This window comes from Myotis nattereri (genome assembly GCF_964212035.1).
Source record: "Myotis nattereri genome assembly, chromosome: 17".
In the NCBI taxonomy this organism is placed as follows: domain Eukaryota; kingdom Metazoa; phylum Chordata; class Mammalia; order Chiroptera; family Vespertilionidae; genus Myotis; species Myotis nattereri.
In genome coordinates this window covers 47,928,746-47,950,518 of record NC_138092.1, presented here as the reverse complement: position 1 = coordinate 47,950,518, position 21,773 = coordinate 47,928,746, and the positions used below count along the sequence as shown (strand labels likewise).

The window sequence follows — 21,773 nt, the reverse complement described above, 5'->3', positions numbered from 1 at the left end:
GTTGAGCCCGCAACCCAGGCATGTGCCCTGACCAGAAATCTAACCAGTGACCTTGGTTCATGGGTCAACACTCAAGCACTGAGCCACTGTGGCCGGGCAACTTCTTGGTTTTGTATCTTAGAGCAGTCATCACTTAAATTATGAAAATAACCTCCTGTAGGTTTTCTGACATTTTTATTGGGTATATTTACTAATGTTTATCTATAGCTTTTTATTCCTTCTGGAATTTCTGTCCCGAGTTAAGGACGGGTTTATCTTTCCTCTGCTGATATTAACACTTGTCATATATAAATTTCTTTGTGTACAGGGATCTGTTTCTGGACTTCAGTAGGTTTTATTGATCTGTGTATCTTCTTTTTTTAAAACTTTTTTTTATCCTCACTGGAGGATATGTTTTAAAAATTTTTTTTAAATTGATTTTTAGAGAGAGGAATGGAGAGAGAGAGAAACATCCATCTGTTGCCTCCCATAGGCACCCCGATCAGGGATTGAACCCGCAACCTGGATATATGTCCTGACCAGGAATCGAGCCCACACCTGTGGCCTTTTAGTGCACAGGATGATGCTCCCACCCACTGAGCCATGGCCAGATCTGTGTGTCTCTTCTTATGCCTGTACTGTGTGGTTTTAATTACCACACAGAGCTCTTACTCTTTTAATTTTTTTAAAAAAGTTTATTTTATTTTACATGGTGTAAAACAAATTTTAAGTGAACACCAAGGAATAAAATGAAAATTGAAATTCCTCTCTCTTTTTTAAAATATATTTTTATTGATTTCAGAGAGGGAGAGAGAGATAGAAATATCAATGATGAGAGAATCATTGATTGGCTGCCTCCTGCATGCCCCCACTGGGCATCGAGCCCACAACCTTGGCATGTATCCTTGACCAGAATCAAACCTGGGACCCTTCAGTCTGCAGGCAGACACTCTATCCACTGAGCCAAACTGGCTAGGGCTGAAATTCCTCTTTCTTTCATCCATTCTTCATAGTCTCTCCCTTCCCAGTTTTAGTTATTGTTAAATTTCTTGATTTTTTTCCCCCCAGAAAATTTTTATCTGTGTTCCCGGACACACACTTACCCATGGGCAAAATTGTATTAAAATGGGACCATGATCTATATACAGCATTAGTCTTTACCTTGCTTTAAAAACAGTTTTATTGGGGTAAAATTCTCATACCATTCAACTCACCCAACTACAATGAGATACCTCCTCACAACTGTTAGAGTGACCGTTATCAACAAGACAAGCAATGATAGGTGTTGAAGAGGTTGTGGGAAAAAGGGAACCCTCATCCACTGCTGGTGGGAATGTAGACTAGTACAGCCACTATGGAAACCTCAAAATCATGTATTTGCAAAGATATATGCACCCACCCCTATGTTCATTGCAGTGTTACTCACAGTGACCAAGACATGGAAACAACCAAAGTGTCCCATGATAGAGGACTGGATAAAGAAGATGTGGTACATACACACAATGGAACACTACTCAGCCATAAGAAAGGATGAAATAGCGCCATTTGCAACAACATGGATGGACCTTGAGAACATTGTGCTAAGTGAAATAAGTCAATCAGAAAAAGCTAAGAACCATATGATTTCACTCATATGTGGCATATGAAACTGAAACTCATGAACACAAACAGCAGTGTGGTGGTTGCCACACGGAAGGGGGTCTGGGGGCGAGGGGGTCCTAACATATGGTGACAGGAGAAGATTTAACTTCGGGTGGTGGGCACAAGTGCAGCACACAGATCTTGTAACATAGAAACCCACACCTGAAACCTATGTGTTCATGTTCACTAATGTCACTCCGATAAAATAAAATAAAATAAAAACAAACAAAGCACACCAAACTATTGATTTTAAATGGAAGTGTCAAAGGCATCCACCATCTTCATGCTTCTCTTCCTCTGTTTCATCTTAATTTACAGAGCAAATGCCATAAGAGGGCAGTTTCTGTTTTTGTTTAAAAGTTAAGAGGGACCAGTTTAAAGCATTTGTCTTCCTATTCAGCTTGTCATGATCACCGGGGTCTCTGGCACCTTCGGAGCTGGCGTCCCTGTCGTCCGCCCTCTGCAGTTATTGTCCTCTGGTTTTCACATCTCAAAATTTGGAGGTAGATTTTCCCAGGGGATTATCTATCTAAATAACATCCTCTGGTAGAGATGGAATGTGGAATTTCTCTGTTTTGATCATCCTGCTGGTTACACGTTGAGAAGGCTGCTTTACGGCGATGCTGGGCCACATTTCCCTTAGAAATCCGTGGGAGGAACGAGTGCCGCCGTGGTGGTTGTGTCAGACAGCGTTTGGTTTGCCGTCTTGCTTGGCTGTTTTCACTGTATTTGAAAAGACTTGAAGGATCAAGTATAGGCCTTGAACATGGTGTCCTACTTCTGTATTGAATAGATGTCTGTTTCTGTTTAGTTTTAGATGTTAGACCCCTCGCCTGTGGGGGAACATTCTTTGAAGATGATAATACTTCTCCATAAATCTAATGATACTCTTCATTTAGCTAGGAAGCAGACATTCGCTTGATTTTTAAAAAATATATTTTTATTGATTTCAGAGAGGAAGGAAGAGGGAAAGAGAGATAAATTTTTTTTTAGAGAGGGAAAGACAGAGAGAAACATCCATGTGAGAGAAACACATTGATTGGTTGCCTCCTGCACACACCCCGACCAGGGCCTTGGCTGGGGAGGAGTCTGCATGCCCTTGACCAGTATCAAACCTGGGACCCTTCGGTCTATAGGCCGATGCTCTATCCACTGAGCCAAACCGGCCAGGGCGGAAGCAGACATTCGAACCACTACGTTATTTCTTAAAATGCACTGGAGGAATTTAACCAGATCTGCCCGGGTGGGTGTCTCCTTGGCATTAACAATGGAGTTTGATGATTTAGTCATCCTCTCTTTAACATGAGCTCAGACCTGCCCTGGAAGCTGCACATGACGATGCTCTCTGTGACCGCCCAGGCACTCCTGGCTGGTAATAGCCCAGCAGGTGCGTCTCCGCGCCTGGGGATTTTCCCAGGTAGAGTCCAGACTGGGTGACATTTTTTTTTTTTAATTAACTTTTTAGAGCAGTTGTAGGTTTACAGAAATTGAATAGAGAATTGAGAATTCCCATATCCACCCCTCTACCCAGTTTGCCCTATTAGTGTAGTACATTTGTTATAATTGATTAACCAATATTGATACATTATTATTAAACTAAGGTGCATAATTTACATAGAAATGTCTAACCACTATGCTGTACACCTAAAACTAATATAATATTAAATGTCAACTATAACTGGAAAAAATGTAGGAAGAGTAATAAATCAGTTTGGTGATTGGTTAGTATTCTTAGCCATCTGATGTAAAGTGATGAACCTGTATACCTAGTTCTTTCATCTTTCCTGGACTGCGTGACCGGAATTGTGTGACTTGGGGGTTCTGGGTACTTTCCAGGAATGCATTTCTCCACCCCCTGCCCCTCCCACGCTGCCTCTTCCGTTATCCTGTTCTTCCCCGTGGAGGGAGCTTCCTGGGATAAATGTCATTATATGCTCTTTCGATAAATACCTGTTTGGCAGTGATGTTTGATAAAACTGAGAAACGTCGGTACGGAGCGCTCACAACCATAAATCCAGGTGTCATTAGTCAGATGTGTAGTGTCGGGTTCTCAGCCTCAGGCCGGGAGCCAGGCTGCCTGCAGCCTCCCAGCCGTGGTTTTGGTTTCGAGGCGATGTGTGGTGTTGGCGCTTGACCTTTAAAAGGAAAGATGGGAGATTGTGTTAAAAAGGGGAAATATGGGAAATGTGTCATTGGAAATGGCATTTCTTAACCAAAGTCACAGGTTCAGATAGAAATGCTCTACATTTTATATGACACTATTTCTTAATAACATTTAGGATAAAATGGGCAATATTTGCGCTGTGTATTTGTTGAGTGGCTGCCGTGGGAGAGGCCTAATGAAGTTATTGGAGTTTAGAGCAAGCCCAGCGCCTGCATGTCTAACTTGCTGGTGGAGTGTTTGGAGTGTTTGTTATGCCTCAGCTTGCAGATGATGGAAGCTCATGGCCAGATGTGAACTTTAAATAAGAGCCTGCTGGTCGGAGCAGCTCCTGCACTCCCCCGAGCCTCTAGCTGCTGGGAGTCGCTGTGTGCGCGTGGGAGCTTTTCCAAATTAAAGTCTGCTCCCCAGTTCATTTATCCCCTTTAGGCTCTGCACTGGGTGTGTTAATGCCCCCCTCTTCCCCTCCCGTACAGCCTGTCAGCAAAGTGGAAACAGTTGGCTTGGAAGAAACCCCTTGACCTTCCCATAAGCTCACCGCAGAGCCCCTGTGCTCTGTCTTAAATAGATTATCACTCGTAGACGGAGCAGCCTGCTCTCACCGCTTACTCCTGGGCCGTCTTCCAGACTGTGTGTATGGCTGTCCGTCCAGACCCTAAGTAATCCCTGCCGAAAAGGCCACGACAGTGACATAGCCTGTTCTGTCTCTTGGTCTAAACTTCCCCGCTTTGTGGCCCATTAGGACGGCAGGAAAAAAGCATCGAACGCCCCAGATGCAAAAACTCTTTGGCCACAAAATCTGAGTCTTGGTTTTAAAGAGATACCTATTTAGGAAGTGCTAAGACCACGTGGAGTGACAGGTCTGAGAGCTTGCTCAGGCTGTATCCTAAGGCAGACACCGTGCTGCTGTCTAAAGCAGGCCTCAGCCCCCCCCGCCCGCCCCCCCCTGTGCAGTGGGGAGGAACCCGTCCTTGAGCACGGTCCCCAGGTGGTCTGTGAACATGTGAAAGTGGGAGAACTTGGCTCTGAGCCCGTCGTCATGGAAACCACCAGGTGAGGAGGGACCCGAACACTGAAACAGCCCTGTTTAAAAATGAAAGATGTGGATGTTGCAGTTAGTGACCTGGTACTGAGGGAAGAGCGAGCTATCTCGCTATGATTTCCTGTTGTGCTAACTAAACTCTCCAGTTAGAGCAGGAACGCCGCCTGTGCAGGAGGGCGACCTCGTGGGAGGCCTCTTTGTACTTTTGGGATCCAGCCTCCAACTCCCTCGTGATGGAGAATTCGGGCATTTTTTGATATTTGTCAGCAGGTCCTGGTTTTCCCTGTTAGAGGCTCAGCTGGAAAATATGTTTGAAAATAGGTTGAGGGGGGGAATAAAGTCTCGTTCTCATTATAACTCCTGCTCTTCAATATTTCAAAAATCATGTTAAAGGGGAAAAATGCCCCTGGCCTGTCTGTGGGGCACAGACTCGATTTCAGTTATTTTGGGAGGACAGAAAAGCATCCCGTTAGGAGGTTGGAGCACCAGGTGAGAATTTCCTTGCAAGTCAGTCGGTCAAGCAATGTTTAGCCTTATAATTGGGCAGTCAAATGGACACAAAAACCAACCATTCCATATGGGCCCTTTGGTTCCTGTTTTCAGTGATGTATAACTTTGCTGTCCTTAACTAGGTTGGTGGTTAGATTGTCCCGTATTTGTCCAGCTGGAACACCTTCCCGCTGGCTGCTGAGGTAACTTGTCCCCGTGTCTGATACCAGTGCCTGCCTCTCCAGTTGGGTAATGACATTGTCCGTCTGTGTGCACTTTGAGGCCCCCCAAGAGAATTTTTGTACCTGTCATAGCTTTTACATCAGACCATCCCTTAAGTACCTTTCAAAATTAGGGAGAACACATCCAGACCTACTTGAGTGATGTGATAATGGGCAGGTGGAAACTTAATATTCTTTATCGTCCTTTGTGCTGCCTACATTTCCATCTGCAGCAGCGTGAGTCAGCTAATGGGTTGTTGCTCTGTAGTGTGCACTTTGCTGGCCAGACTGAGGGCTGAGCTGCCCAGGGGCGCCCTCTGCTGACACTGCCAAGCATAGGTGCTTTCCTGGGGTTGTGTGACGTGGATTTCTCCTGACTCTTTCTTTTGGCTAGTTGGTCTCTTTCTCTCCAGTGATTACACATTTATGGATCATACAATACAAAGAGTTTTGGAACCTTCTTTGTTTACGGATTGTCTCAAGAATATCTTTCCCTGTAAAACATATACATGTCCTCACCATCATGTTAATGTTGGTGTAATTTTCTGTTATGTGGATGTTCTATTCATCATTTAAGCTATCACTTTTAGGCACATGTGCTGATTTTCCTCCACTTCAGGTAGCAGTAGAATGACCATCCCTTGTGCGCCTACCATTCATAGGCGACTTATTAAGTTGAGCTGGATGAGTGGGTAGGAATTTGACAGGTAGAAATACAGGGAAAAGAGGCCCCAGTTTGAGACATTGTCTTGCCCGAGTTCAGATGTGTCTGAGAAACAGGAATATCAAGTTTGGCTAAAACGTGACTGCGGTAATAGTGGGAAGTGGTTGGAAGGTAGAACTTTTTCTACTGAAATGATAGACTTCAACCTGAACCATAAGTGGAGTCACATAGAAATGTATCTATACCAATAAAAGGGTAATATGCTAATTAGACCGGGAGACCTTCCAGACAAAGCCATGGTGGTGGGCCAAGGCAGAGCTGGTTAGGGGTGATCAGGCCAGGAGGGGAGGGCAGTTGGGGGTGATCAGGTTAGCAGGGGGGCATTTGGGGGCAAACAGGCCAGCAGGGGGGGGCAGTTGGGAGCGAGCAGGCCCCAGTGAGGGGCATTTGGCGGTGATTGGGCCTAAACCAGCAGTTGGACATCCCCCGAGGGCTCCCAGATTGGAGAGGGTGGCGGCCGGGCTGAGGGACACCCCGCCCTCACTCCCCCCCCCACCCCCCCATGAATTTCGTGCACCAGGCCACTAGTTTGTTTCTAGCTGGGAAGCCAGGACAGCTGGCTGGAGTGGCCCCGATGCTGCTCTGCCATCCATGACCTGCCTCTGTGTCTTCCTCTGCCCCTCCCCAGTCTCAGCCGGGGTTTGTTCACCTGGCAGAGCAAGCACCTCCTGACCTCTCCAAAGGGATTCCCTTTCTCTCATTACTCCTCCCAGGAACATCAGGGGACGCCTGGAGGTGGTGCTGTTTGGGTCAGATGTCTGCCCTAGGGCAGTCCCCGTGAGCAGGGGGTGGGGAGCCTGCAGGGGCCGAATCTGAAGTACAGCCCCTGCCTGGAGCCAGGGCCCAGGTGGGGACTGTGGGGTGCTCTCTCGCGTGGAGCAGGTGAGGTGGAATTCCTCGAGGAAAGAAGGGTGTTGGGTGGACACAGCAGGCATCTGTCCCACCACAGAGGTGGGGGGGTCTCCACCTAAACACTCCAGGTCGGCTGAACAGGGTGTGGCCAGTGACCCACAGAGAGCAACGGCACGAAGGACATGGAGTGCAGGTTGGGTAGCAGGTCTGGTGGCGCCCCATAGAGCGCGGGAAGACTTGGGGACCAGGTCGTAGGAACGTTGCGAGGGAACCCGGTAAACGCAGTCTGGTCTGCTGGGGTTCTTGTTCCAGCATTAAGAAGGGTTCAGCAATCTGGAGAAGGTTGTGCGTAGATTAAATAGGAGTCCGGAGACGAAAGATACTTTTGAAAGGCATTGGGGGTCAGAGGAGCCTAGCTGAAAGAGGTAAGATCTAAGTTCTAAGTTCTCAGGTCTCCTGTCTCAGGACCCCTTGCTTTTTATTAACACAACTTGTCCTGAGGCGAGGCAGAGATATTCACTTCAAAGGGTACACACAAGCATTGTCAGAGTGGGGGAATTAGCCTACTGGCTGTTCAGGTGTTTGGCCAGTAGATTAAGATGCCCTGAGCTGTCTGGCAGCAAACAATCAATTTAATGCATCCTATTCAGGTTTGGGGAAATGCCCTCAGCCATTCCCAGATTCGCCCTGCTGTCATGCTGGAATTGGTTTCTGGCACTGGTCCCTGTTGATAGTGAAGTACCTTTGGAAGGCCCACATGACAAAGTCCAGCAGGACAGGACTAAATCTCTCTTGGTGTTTCCTCCGTCCGGCCCACAGCAGACATGGAAAGGGCTGCCACCAAACCAGAGGCTTCTCCCTGGAGCCCGACTGTAACGGTAGGCATCCCCGAGTCCCCCCTTAGCCTGTTTCTACCTACGGTGCATCCTACGCACCATCTCCAGACTGACCTTCATAAAACTCTCCACCCGCCTCTGCCTGGCTCAGACACCTCCAGTGGCTTTTTTGCACCTTGTGTGAAGTATAAAAGTTTGTCACTCAAGGTCTTTAGTGGTCTGTCCCCAAGCTACGTTCCCATGTTCTGAATTTTACAACTCCCTTCTCCTTGGTGTGGGACTTTGCATCAGCTGGGTTCCCGCCAGTCCATTGGCATGCCCCATGCTGTCCCGCCTCCGGCCTCTGTCCACTCTCCTCACCTGCGGGAATGACGGTGCGGACCTGACTGGAGACCCATAGCCAAGAGGCAGGGTGTGATATATCCGTCCTGAAATTGTACCTAAGCAGGTGGAGTAGTAATTTCAGGTATCACTTAAATTCTAAATCCTCATATTTATACACAAGACCTTCATTCCACATCCATCAGCCGGACCTTCAGGGCAGGTACCACCATGGAGAATCAGTGCCCCTTGCAAGGAGGACGAGGGCCCATGGGGCTGGAGCATGTCCCTTTCTGTGTGTTGCTGCTGTGGACGAGGGAGCTGGGAGCGGGAGGGCTTCCAGGAAGAGGTGGCCATGCTTCTGCCTGGATCTTGAAAGATGAATGACTTTAGAAGGAGAAAAAAAGGTGGCACTTCAGGTGGAGGGTGTCATGTGGCCTTCACGACTGCAGATCAAGGGCCGGGGGTTTGGAGGGATGGGGACACGTGTGGAGGTGGCTATGCTTACGCCGTCGGTCAGTATTGCTGCCTCTGTCTTAGCTCCGGCTGCTCTATAAGTGACCATGGACTGGATGGCTGATAACAGTGACACCCGTTTCTCACAGTTCTGGGGTAGGCAAGTCCAAGGTCAGGGTGGATATGATTCCTGGTGGGAGCCCTTGTCCTGGTTGGCAGATGGCTATTGTCTTTTGTGTCCTTCATGGTTGAGAGAGACTTGCAACACTGTGGCTCTAGGAGGGAGAGCAGGTATGGAGAAATGCTTTTTCTACCAGTTAGAGACCAGTGCGTGGGGTGCTCAGAGGACGGGGAACCCACTAACCACACTCTGGTCCAGGGACAGTCCTGTGGTGCCTGCCCTGTCGCATAGGAGGTCCTGTGGATCTCAAGAAACCAGACAGTTCATTCTTTCAAACAGTAATAAAAATTATTCTATGTCTAAATGTGGAATGAACAGCCTCTATAGTTGTCCACATTTGGGTGTCTTTTAGGAGAAAAATACAGATTGCTTGTTGTTGGTAAAATTCAACTTTTTAAAAACTTAAGTAAGATAAAGACTTGCCCCAAATAGTGTACAACATGAGATTAACAAAAAAATAGAATATGGGCCAGCCAGTGTGGCTCAGTGGTTAAGCACCCATCCATGAACCAAGAGGTCACTGGTTAAATTCCCAGTCAGGTCACATGCCCCAGTTGTGTGCTTGATCCCCAGTAGGGGGCGTGCAGGAGGCAGCCAATTTATGTCTCATCGATGTTTCTATCTCTCCATCCCTCTCCCTTCCTTTCTCTCTAAAAAATCAATAAAAACATATTTTAAAAAAATAGAATATGAATTATGAGTTGGGACAAATATAGATTGTCTTGGTGCATATATAGTGTATGGTGGTTTTTTCTTTTTAATGCTTCAGATATTTTAGGTTTTCTGTTTGCTTCCAGTCGAGGGAGAATATATTGCATTCCCTTTTTGTCAGAAAGATTTGAAAAGGTAGGATGGCTTTCTTGTTGTTCTGCAGTGACTGACCAGGCCCACCTAAGGGGCGGCCCTTCTCTTTACTCCTCTATAGCAGGTGAGCCATGCGGGCAGAAGCATGCGGTGGGTTCCTGCGCCGAAGGCCCCAGTCCCTGGGGTGTAAAGAAAAGAAACTGGTGTAAAGGAAATGAATCCGGTGACGTAGACCTTTTGTCTGATGGGTGGACCGGGGCCCAGTCCCCCCTGGGGCATGGAACAAAGGCAGACCCACTTTTCCTGCACCTTTGCCCACGGGTTTATCGGGTTTGTCGCACCTGCAGAGGCGTGGCCTGAGTTCAACAAGGAGCTGCAGGCACACTGGGCGCTCAGCCTTCGGAGTTGTTTCTTCTCTGCAGAACATGTGACCAAAACAGGGTCTTTGAAGAAGAGGAGGGGCCGAGGGAGGGCTGGGAGGGCAGGCAGGTCAGACTTAGTTTAGATAAAATGATAGTGGAAATACAGCTTTAATTCTGCACCAGGTTGTACTGAGAAAGCTGATCGAGATCGCAGGAAACGAGGCCTCAGAGGTGCGCTCTGATCCGTGGAGAGATGCTGGCGCAGATGGACTGGCGGGATTACTGCCTGGTAATCCTTCCTTGTCCTGGAGGATTAGGCTGCCGGGGCCATTTTGGTCAGCTGACCATTAAAAACACACAAAACAAACCTGCCAGTGCCCGTGTGGCGTTGCTGGAACTGTTGGCACCTGTGGGACCTCCTTTGTTGACCCAAGAGAGCTGTTCCCTCGCTTGTTCCTGGTTCTGTTGCCTGCCCCCCCCCCTCCCCGGAGCAGCAGCTGGGGAGCAGCAGCTGGGGGCAGTGCCTCCTGGGTTGCTGGGTGAAGTCCTTTATCAAACGCCTGTGCGACTGCGGCTGTGAGGCTTCGGGAAGGAGGCCCGTCTCTAAACCCCGTGGACTCTTCGGCAGGTGGGGGTGTGGCCGCAGCTGAAGGACACTGGTGGTGGCCAAGCCATGCGCCCCGCGTTCTGGAATGGACCTGGGGCGGTGGAGCCCGACGAGGACTACCAGTCCCCCTTTGACTTTGCCGCCGGAGTGAACAAGGAGTACCTGTACCTGTCTCCCAGGGGGCACCTGTCGCCGCCCGGGTCGCCGGTGCCGCCGAGACTCGGTAACCACGAATGTCCCGAGTTCACTTGTCTGTAAGGAAACCTCAGCCCACGGGGGTTGGCCGGGCTTTGAAATGATCCGTGTAAGGAGGGCCGGGTGTGCTCTGTAGAAGCCAGTGGACAGAGCTGCTGCAGATTCCAGGCAGAGACAGGCTGTTAATGCGCGTGTGAGTGTATGTAAATGCAGATGTGTGTGTGGGCTTTAGAGTCACTGCTTACATGTGTGTGAGAGCGCTTCTGCTCACTCGGAATTCATAAGCTGATAAGCAGTCTAAAAGCGGGGGTCAGGCGTTTGTTCCCAGTCGCCTCTACAGTTTCTGAAGACATCTGCCCTGGGTTTTGTCTTCGCTAAGATGACAGCATTCCGGGTCCTACTTATGTCAGAGGTGGTCCTGGATTTTGTTCTGGAACATGAAGAGCAACATTTGGAAACACCCAGGCAAGAGGTCTTTTTAAGTAGGAAACTCAAAGCGGCTGTTCTTTTGGCCATTCCTGCATGTGCTTGCTCCAGAGTATTCTGAGGCCAGGGCTGCTGTCGGGGTCAGGGTTTGAGTGTCCTGAGGGCTGGGCTGCCGTCGGGGTCAGGGTTTGAGTGTCCTGAGGGCCAGGCTGCGGTCAGGGCTCCGGGCGCACGAGCGCTGGGCTGCACTGAGCGAGGGCAGCCTGAGCATCACACGGCAGTTTGCTCGAGTCACAGCTGATGGTCGGCCGCGGGGAAATGACCTCATCTGTAACTTACCAGAGAAGTAAGCAGATTTTCCTAGAAGTTCATTTTCTCCTTAATTTGCTCTTTGTAAGCTTAAAAAGTGGGTAATTTAGGAAGAAACGGACCCAGTGTGCAGCGTGAAACCTAGTTGTCAGCGTTCCGGTCGCAGTTTGCACTTTCGCTGAGGGATTGGTGGCACCTGCAGCCCCGTGGGGTGTGGTCGGGATGTGCAGGAAGGGAAATGGGGAGGGTGCAGCTAGAGCTGGTCTCTGGAGTTGGGAGCTGGCAGGCAGCAGCCTGGTGCCGCTGGGCCACCTCGGACCTGTCGCCTAGGGGTGCCTCCCTACGCCTGGCGCCTAAGGCTGGGCCATCTGACCTCTAACCCTGTGTGCAGGGGCTGTCCCAGAGCAGCACGCGGAGGGAGGGGGACAGAGTGAAACCGGGCGCAGTGCCTGACTTCAGGGTGAGCTGGGGTCCACGTGGCCCCAGGAGGATTCATGGTGCTGGTCTTAGTTCTCAGGGGATCTGTCTCGGCTCCTTTCACTTCCCGTTGCCATAGTTGCTGCCCTCGGATGTTTTCTGTTAGAACAAAAGCAGTTGGTAGGGTTGGGCATGTCCCTGGGCACCTTGCCAACGATTAGTATTTCAGTCCCCAGGAGCAGCCTGTAGGGGTGTGGGCTCACAGGGCTAAACACAAAGTTACGAGACAGCAAAGTGACCAGCAGACACCAAACTCAGGTGCCCTCTAGGGCTCAGATACAGAGGTTTGCTTCAGTTGGAAAAAGGAGGGGAGAGAGCATTCAAACAAAAGTCACCGTAGCCACCTTCTAGTAAGAACAGCTTGCTTCTCAAATACGCAAACGGAGGGGCCTGGCTTGGGCCTCCCAGTCTGTCCCGGCCCCTCAGGGCACAGGCAGCCATCTGTTTGAGCATCGGTTGATGCAGGGGCCTGGGTGGAATGGCTCCTGGGCCTTCACTGTGCTGGTTCTCATGGCTTCTGTGTAGGACTCTCAGGCCAACGGACCATCCATCCATTTACAAGCTTTTGGCCACTATCCGTTTTCTTAATCAGCAGACAAGGCGTGCTCACAGAAGGACTGACATTCAAAGGAATCCTACGCAAAAAGGTTGGGAACAGCGATCTGAAACACATATTCTTTGATATTTATCCAAAATGCCATCACCGGGCCAATGAGGAAATGATGAGATTTAATCTATGGGCAGAGTGTTCCTGAGAAGCAGTCTGCGTTCAGGGGAGGAGGAGGGCTGGCAGTGGGAGCAGAGAGGTTGTAATCGGGCCGGTCCGTCTGGCCCCTGTTCAGAAGTGCCTTCGACTTCTTGACCCCCAGTCCTCATCAATGCTCCTGTCAGCGGCTGGAGCAGAACTTACTCTTCCCATGTGTGATGAACTCTGAGATTTTAAACGGTTTCATCGATTCTTTTGTAAATGGGTTTCACAACCCATAGTCTGAAAAACATTGATTTCTAGGAAGTTTCAAAATCTGGAATATAAGCTCCATTAGAGATGCTAGTCTTCCCCAGCACCTGGAATAGTCCTGGACATCTGCGGCTCAACACATATTTGCTGAATGAATGACTGACTGGATGGATGGATGGATGAGCGAATGGATGAAACTGGCCAGGGCTAGTTCACACTCTGGTCCATTTTACAGATGTGAACATTGAGGCCAAGAGAGGTGTTGTGAACTCCCCACATCACAGAGCTCAATTCTTAAGCCAGTGTTTGATTTGTTGTTTTTTTTCTTTAGTTCCCACTAGTTTGGCCTCCGTGGTGAGGATATAGAGCAGGTTACTCACTCAAGGGGTAACTTCCCTTTGGTGAGGGTTACTGGGCTAGTGGATTCTTGTGCCGTGTGACCTGGACACTGTGTCGTCTGCAGTGGCCGATCACGGGCAGGTCCACGGGTGGTGGCTGGGCGCTTTGGGCCGTTTTCCCTTTCCTTCTGTGACCACCTACAAGGATCCTTTCCCAGTGATAGCTACATCAGGTCTCTTCCTCTTCAGGGGCCTCCAGTGTCCAGGAGGTTGCAGTCCGGTTTGTTAAAAAGCAAACTTGGTTTGTCTCTAGTGATTTCAGGAGTAGGAGGCATTAAAAGCCTGTCATACTTAATGCAGTCATATTAAACCTGAAAGCACTGGAAAGAACACACGCAGCGGAAACCCCTTAGCTCAGGGGCCTCCTTGTCGCGGTTTCACTTCCCTTGTCATTTCTGCTCTGGGTCATGCTCTTCCCTTTAGGAAGCGGTGAATCACATCTTGAAAGTTTTCATGATTGCAAAGGTCTTAGCACACTTACCGAGGGTACACCGAATAAAAATCAGTGCAGGATTAAAGAAACGGAGACCCTCCTTTTTCCTAGAGAGGAAATTTAAGGGTGGAAGTGACTTCCTCTCTGGGAACCCCCAATCTCTCCGTCACTGACCTTCCTCCTCTTTTCTGTGGGGTGCCCCATTATGAGTCTCGCATTTGGTTAGGGTTGTGGGGGATGATGGCTCCGAAAGCATTGCCTGAAGATTTTCATTTATTTTTTTAAGATGAAGGAGATTTAAAGGTCCATTTAAGAATACCTGGAGGAGCCCTGGCTGGTGTGGCTCAGTGATTAGAGAGTCGGCCCGAGCACCCAAGGGGGCGGGTTCGAATCCTGATCAAGGGCATATCCCTGGGTTGCAGGTTCAATCCCCTCCTGCCAGGGTACCTGCCAGAGGGAACCAGTCCATGTGTCTCACATTGGTGTTTCCCTCCCTCCGTTCCTCCCTCCCTCCCTTTCACGTCTTAAAAATCAGTGGAAAAACTATCATTGGATAAGGATAGTAACAACAAAAATCATTTAAGGAGTGTAATTAAAAACAGGAATACCTGGAGGGGGCAAGTCAGGCATTTGGAAATACTAACGTGTTCTGCCTGGGCCAGCTCTCCTTCCTCCCCCACTGCTGCTGCGGGGGTTTGTGAGGTGAGGATTTGGAGGGTGACCTTTTCGGGGGGAGCCGGTCTTGGGAGCAGGGCTGGCCTCCAGCTCCCGTTCCCTCTGTGCTTTAGTGCCCTGTGCCCTCCTCAGCCCTGATCCCGTCAGGGCATCTCCTGGGTCCTTAGGTCTCTCTCAGAGGGGGTGGCACAGGCTTCCTGGCTTCCCTGTTCCTGCTGCCTGCTCTGTGGTGGCCCATTTCCCCCTCTGCGGTTTTACTGACCTCACTACGGGCAACCGTGGGAAATTACAGCCTCAGGAACTGAAAGTTTCCATGGCTTGTGCTGCCGAATCTCTTCCACAGAGAATCGACGTCGAACAGGAGGTATCAGATGCCCCTTTGCCGTAAGTCCCTGGGTTTCCCCCCGGGCAGCTTGGTCGCCACCTCCCTTTGGGCATTTGGCCACTTGAGGAGCTGATGCTGAGCTGCCTTTGTCACAGCTGGGCGTGGGCAGAGAGCAGATGCCACACAGATGAGGCACGGACACCCCCACACGGGGTCACCTGGCTCAGGATGTCCGTCAGGCTGTGGCTGAGAAGCCCTGTGTTAAGTGGTCCTTAGTGTGTGGGGCCTCCGGAGAAGACTGCTGTGGGGGGCCCTCTGACTGTCGCCTGCGCCTCCTGGGAGTCGTTACGTCTGGAAACAAGAGACCCGGGCACAGGAGTGGGGGCCCCGAGCACGGACTTACAAGGGGAAATGCCTTTACCTTGTGAGCTTTTTGGATATTACACCAGAGACATTCTGGACCACAAGTTTTACCTCCTTATGTGTCTCTTTTTTTTTTTTTTAAATATATTTTATTAATTTTTTACAGAGAGGAAGGGAGAGAGATAGAGAGCCAGAAACATCGATGAGAGAGAAACATTGATCAGCTGCCTCCTGCACATCTCCTACTGGGGATATGCCCGCAACCCAGGCACATGCCCTTGACCGGAATCGAACGTGGGACCTTTCAGTCCACAGGCCGACGCTCTATCCACTGAGCCAAACCGGTTTCGGCTCCTTATGTGTCTCTTGGTTTGAAAAAGGGGGTGCCTATTTTCCTCTTGTTTGTGCTTAAATAAAACAATCTTTAGACACTGACGTTTCTTATTCCTACTCTGGTCTTAAAACATTGTTGCCTCTTTAAGACTAAGAGGTGGATACGGTTTTGTTGACAGAAATTTCTGGGGCTTGATTATAACTCTAGCCAGTTAGAGATGTCCCTGTCGAGGCGGCTGCATTCATGTTGTCCCTTCTGTGATGTCATGGGCGCCCTGCACGCGTGGCTCTGTGACGTGAAGGTAGGGGCCTGCTCCAAATGTAACAGTCCTTTGATAGGTTATGAGACTGAAGTTGTATTTTTTTTCTTAGAAAAGTGACATTTTTAATATTTTAAATAGAAAAACCTTGGTAGTTTCCACCACTAAGTGAGGATGAAATGTATAAAATAAGAAGCTCGAGATGTAAGGTAGAGAATGAGGAAGACTGAGTTCTTATCTTGGCCCTCACTCAACTTGGCCCTTCCTGTAGTTCATGTTCAGGGAGTGTCGCTGGTGGCAGTGTGCCAGGCCCTGGCAGGAGGTGCCACGCGGGTGAGGAGGCGGGGTGGGGACTCAGTGCTGGGGCCTGTGTTCCAAGCCTCATGGGCTGGTCCTAAGAGCAGTAGCTGTTACTCATAGGGAGTTATACCCAGAGCAGGGCCTGGGTCACAGGGGCCGGGAAATCCTGTAAGGGAAGGGGACACCTCATATGGACTAATTAAATGAGATGAGGAGGGGTATTGGGAATGGAAAACACGTGCAAAGACATAAAAAAGAGAGCATGCTTTGGCAAGAGATGGTGGAGTTGGTTGTACAACACACTGAATGTAACCAATGCCCCTTCGCTCCCCACCCCCCCTGAATTGTATGCTTAAAAATGGTGAAAATGGCCAATTTAAAAACATTAAATGGGCAAAAAGTATGGGAGGTAGTTTATGTTATTTTACCTTTTGAGTTAATCATTCCTTATAAAAACCAAAGCATGGCTGCGGGCGTAGCATGAGGCGGAGTGGGAGTGGCTGGGCTCCCCATGTCAGAGCCACGTCTCCGTGAGCAAATGGGGCTGTGAGAGGAGTTAAGGGGAGGGAGAGCCAGGTCAAAGTCAGACTCACTTGGGGGCAGGTGGTCAGTGGACTGGAGGGGACAGAGAGCATCAGGGAGCTTTGGGGGCAAGAGTCTGAGCAAGAAGCAGTGAGAGCCTGAGCTGCGGCAGACGGTGGGGTTGGAGATGAACCGTATCCCGGGGAGGCAGGTGGGTACCAGAGGAGCGGAGAGGGCAGACGGAGGCTCAGAGCTGGATGCCTCGGAGACGTCCCATATGACCATGCCTGAGAACTGTTCCTGGGTGAAGGGGCAGAGGAAGGGCACATGCCAGGTTGCAGGGGAGGAGAAGAGATGGGAAGCGAGGAGGTGAGCTGTAAGCCCAGCTTCACAGCAGAGCCGAGGAGGGAGGCAGGAAGTCTGGGATGACTCGCGGACGTGTAGCGGTGGGGACCACAAATCCTTGGGCAGCATTAGCACGTGCCTGCTCTTCCTGTTCATCACCCTTTAGAATATTCTCATACAGACCCAGAGAGCGAGCTGGCATTGCCCTTTCGTTTTTCTTTAACAGGTAATGGGGTTAGGGCTCAGTTTCTTAGGGCTGTTGCAGCAAACTGAGTGGCTTAAAGTAACAGAAAAGTCTTATATTTTCAAAAATAATTTTTCAGTTATAGTTTATGTATGATATTAGTTTCAAGTATACAACCCAGTGATTAGACATTTATATAACTTATGAAATAATCCCCCAGTCTAGTGCCCATCTGACACCATGCATAGTTATTGCAATGTTAGTGACTATTGGCCCTATGCTGTGCTTTACATCCCGACTACTTTGTAATTACCGATTTGTACTTAATCCCCTAATCCTTCACCTCTCTCACGCATCTCCCGCCCACCTGGCAGCCAGCAGTCTGCTCTGTGTCTCAGGCTGTTTCTGTTCTGCCTATTCATTTAGTTGTTATTTTAGATTTCACGCGTAAATGAAATCGTACACTGTTTGTCTTCCTCTGACATCTCACTGTGCATACTATCCTCCAGGTCCCCCCTGTTCCTGCAGGTGCAAGGTTTCATTCTCCTTTACGGCTGAGTCACAGTCCATTGGATCTGCCCCACTTCAGCCATTTGTCTGTTGATGGGCACTGGGTTGCTTCCTGTTGTAAACAGTGCTGCCATGAACATATGGGCACATATGTCTTTTCAGTTTAGCATAAACAACAGAAATTTCTTATATCTCACGTCTGGAGGCTGGAAATCCAAAATCAAGGTGTCGGCAGGGCTACACTCTGCAGCACCTGAAGCTTCCCTGGACTCATTCCAGCTCCTGTGGTCGCCGCAGTCCTGGGCATTCCTGGCTGTGGCTGCATCACTCCAGTCTCTACTCCATCACCACGCAGTGCTCCCCAGTCTCCGCTCCATCAGCATGCACTGCTCCCCAGTCTCCGCTCCATCAGCACGCACTGCTCCCCAGTCTCCGCTCCATCACCCACGCAGTGCTCCCCAGTCTCCGCTCCATCACCCACGCAGTGCTCCCCAGCCTCCGCTCCATCACCACGCGGTGCTCCCCAGCCTCCGCTCCATCACCACGCGGTGCTCCCCAGTCTCCGCTCCATCACCACACAGTGTTCTCCGTGTTTCTATATCTTTATGTGATGTTCTCCTCTCTTGGTCTCTGTGTCCAAATGTCCTTCTTCACGTAAGGACACCAGTCTTTGATGAGGGCCCACCCCAGTCTAATATGATGTTATCTTCACTCAATTACATCTGCAGAGACCCTGTTTGCAGGTACTGGGCTTAGGCAGTCTAGTCAACCTTTTTGGAGGACACAACGCAACCCAACACCATTTAATTTCAAAGTTCATGGTTGTCTCTTTCTATTCTTTAAAAAAATATCTCTGTCCCCACTTTCTTTTTCTCTATATAGTTTGAACTCAGTGATGCAAGATTCTATTCAGATCTAAAATTGTCTGACATGACTGAAAAGGTTTTTTCTAAAATGTTTTTTTATTGACTTCAGAGAGAGGAAGGGAGAGGGAGAATCCTCGACCAGCTGCCTCCTACACACCCCACACTGGGGATTGAGCCGGCAACCCAGCATGTGCCCTCACTGGGAATCGAACCATGACCTCCTGGTTCAATGCTCAACCACTGAGCCATGCCATCCGGGCATAGCTGGAACGGGTTTAATTGATGGTCACAGAAAGTCTTGAAGGAAGCAGTTGGCTTCATTGGGTGAAGAGTCAAGGACTGTTGGGGTGGCTGCTCCCACATGGGGGGCCTGGGCTGCACCCACAGCACCTGAGCAGGAGGTGCTCACTAGACTCCCCATCACGGCTTCATGGTAATTGTAGGTTCGAAATTTGTATGCAAAGGCGTTGCTTCCTTCCCTGGCTGATGTTTTTGGGAGCCTGTGGGGAGGACGGGGCTGTCCGTGGGAACGTACAGAGAAACTTCATTGGAATAAACCCTTACCCCATAAACCGGTTCACATCGAACATCTGTTAGCATTGGCTCTGACCCAGCCCTGACTGAGGAGGAAGGTAAGGTGCGGCGGCAGGATGGTCGTCCAGACGTGCTCAGACGGGAATCTTCCCTTCCTCATTCTTCCCAGCTTTCCTCGGGCTGAAGCCTGAAGAACTTCATTCTCCTCAAATGACTAAGGAGTTCCTCGAAGTCGGAAGCATCGTATTTCAGCACAGCTAAGGCACCAGGAATTTTTTGACCTTCTTTTTAAATCTTAAAAGTTTACTGTCTTACAGTTCCCATGAGTGGGTAGTCTGGAAGACACCACAGATGTCAAGAGGAACCATTATTTTATGTTCCATTAAGGGGGGAAAATTGCTTTAAGTTAAAAAAATGTTTATTTTCACTTAAGATTTTAATTTTATTGCTCATGGTCATGCTTTCAGATTTGTTGAGACACGTACATTGGTCATACCCCTCCTGTGCATCCTTTTTAAAGAAAAATAAGTGGAAGTTTTCCAGAAACATATCCACGTGCCCTAACTTACCTGTATTGCTTGTCAACTAGGAGTAATCCATGTTTGTTTTGTTTATTGAATGAATGGCAACACGCCTGTGATGCAGCCTTTCTTAAGAGAGCGGTCTCCATTGTCTGAGCCACTCACATCTGTTTTGTCAATTTTGAGGCCGGGTTGCAGGTGCTTAAACAACTCCGCCCCTAGGACTGCTTACCTGGCAGGCTGTACAGTGCACCTCCAGTTCACAGATGTAACAGGCAGAACTGTGCCTTAGGTTTGAATGGGAAGAAACTCCAGGCTCTGTGCACCTTCTCCATCGCCCCCGGCGGTGGGCTCACCTGGCCCCAGCGGCCTGGCCTGTCTGTGGGCTCCAGGCGCCCCCGCCCCAACCTCCCCAAGGGGACCTCATGGGTGAGACTGAAGACAGGCAGACCGTCTGTTTGCACAACTAGAAGAAGAATCGAGGAAGTGGCTAAGATGTTAATAACCTGGTGGAACAAATTATTGCCAATATTCAGTCACTTGGGTTCGATCGTGGTACCTGTGACTTTCAAGCCAGGGATCCCCGAGTCCCCACACCCTGTGGGGAACACCTGGCCCTCTGTGTCCACCTTCCCTCTGGACTTGGCCTTTGACCTCCCTGCTCATTGGCATCTCTCTAAGAATAAAAGGAAGAGGTTAGTCAGAGCGACCTGCGTTTGAATGTCACCTCTGTGCGCAGTTTGCTGATCTCGGAGGGCCTCCATTTCCTGATGGAAATAAATACCCACTCCGGTGCTGGTGGTAGGTCTTTTGTTTTTATGGATTTTTTATGAGATCACATGGAAATCTCCCTCGTGGCGTGTGAGACCTTAATAAATATCCATCATATTTTGTCCTTCTCCAAGTTTTAAAAACAGCTTTCAGATTTTGAGGGGGAACATTAAAGTTAATAACCAAGTAAGAATTTTTTTGATTATAGTTTTGAGTAATGGGTATATACAGTAAAATGTTTCCCTTTCCCAACTTTCATGTGTTATACCCAGATTTCAAGATTCCCAAGACCCCACCAGGGAGCCAGCGAGTCCGAAGCAAAAGCAAAGAGTCTTTTATTCAAACCCGGGTCTGGCTCCCCTACCCTCCTTACTGACACAGCAGCAGGTGGCAGAGAGAGACCTAGCCCGATGGGAAGAGGAGTTTTATAGGGGGGTGGAGAGGTGATTGTGGGTCCTGCCGATTGGCCAGGCGCAAGTCGATGTCTCGTTACACAGGATGTGGTCATCTCCATGGCGCGCACGTCCCCTGATTGTCATTGGTTAGTTTAAAAAGATTCCGGGCGTGGCCAGCAGAGGCCTGGGCTTCCGGGAAGAAGGTGCCCACTGAGCACATGGCTGCTGCCCCAACGTGGAGGATTGGGGCAAGATGGAGGGCGCAGCCCTTGCCCTTTCACATGTTGCAAGTGAGAAATTAATATCTTTTCTCCCCAAAGCCAGATTTCATCTCTACAGTAAATACTGCTCTCCCACTGAGCATAGGGAAATGGGGCAATATTAGCTAGAAAATCCACTAAGGCAGCGGTTGCCAACCTTTCGGACCTCGTGGACCACCAGAGGTCAATGGGCTGCCCTTGGCGACCGCGGCTCTAAGGCCCCATTGGGATCTGCAGGTGTGGGGAACGGCCTTTTTGGACCTGATGGAGCAGTTGCTTTTGATCTTGTGTGCCAGCTGCTTGTACTGTGTGCAGGGTCTTTTTTATTGTTGCTTCTAGTGGCTTCCCAAGTCTGACCTCTTAGCCCCGACTCTTTATTTGTATGTATTTTGGAAATCAGTGATTTGAAGCGTGTGCTTTAAAATCAAACCATTGAGGTCCCACATCCTAACTGCACCGTGTTTTCAGATGTGACCCTGGGCAGGTTAACTTCTGTGAGCTTCAGGTGCCTCGCCCACAAGTGGCAGGTGACCCGCCTCACAGACATGCTGCCTGGGAGTGATGGAACACTCAGACCGCCCCGCTCGGAGGGGGCAGCCTGCGCTCTGTGGTGGCTGTGGTGGCGAATAGTTTTCCCAAGTCACACCTGGCTGTGGTGCTGGTGATCTCAGCATCCACCATCCTGTTCTCCTTTGCGTCCTCTGTTTCCTATTATTTCCCTCCCGTTGAAACCACAC

General features: G+C 49.5%; 1 protein-coding gene across 6 annotated transcripts in view; it reads left to right on the top strand.

Annotated features, from left to right (window-relative positions):
- Positions 1–21,773, top strand: part of TPD52 (tumor protein D52) — a gene marked incomplete at its 5' end in the record, with an annotated part of 74,431 nt that overhangs the window by 27,094 nt on the left and 25,564 nt on the right. For 3 of the 6 annotated variants that reach the window (XM_081111342.1, XM_081111340.1, XM_081111341.1), the window contains one exon: positions 10,743–10,899. The exons of the other annotated variants lie outside the window; for them this stretch is intronic. In XM_081111342.1, coding sequence (XP_080967468.1) covers positions 10,743–10,899 — 157 coding nt within the window. Of the gene's footprint in view, positions 1–10,742; positions 10,900–21,773 lie in introns of those variants that run through there. 6 annotated transcript variants of the gene reach the window in all.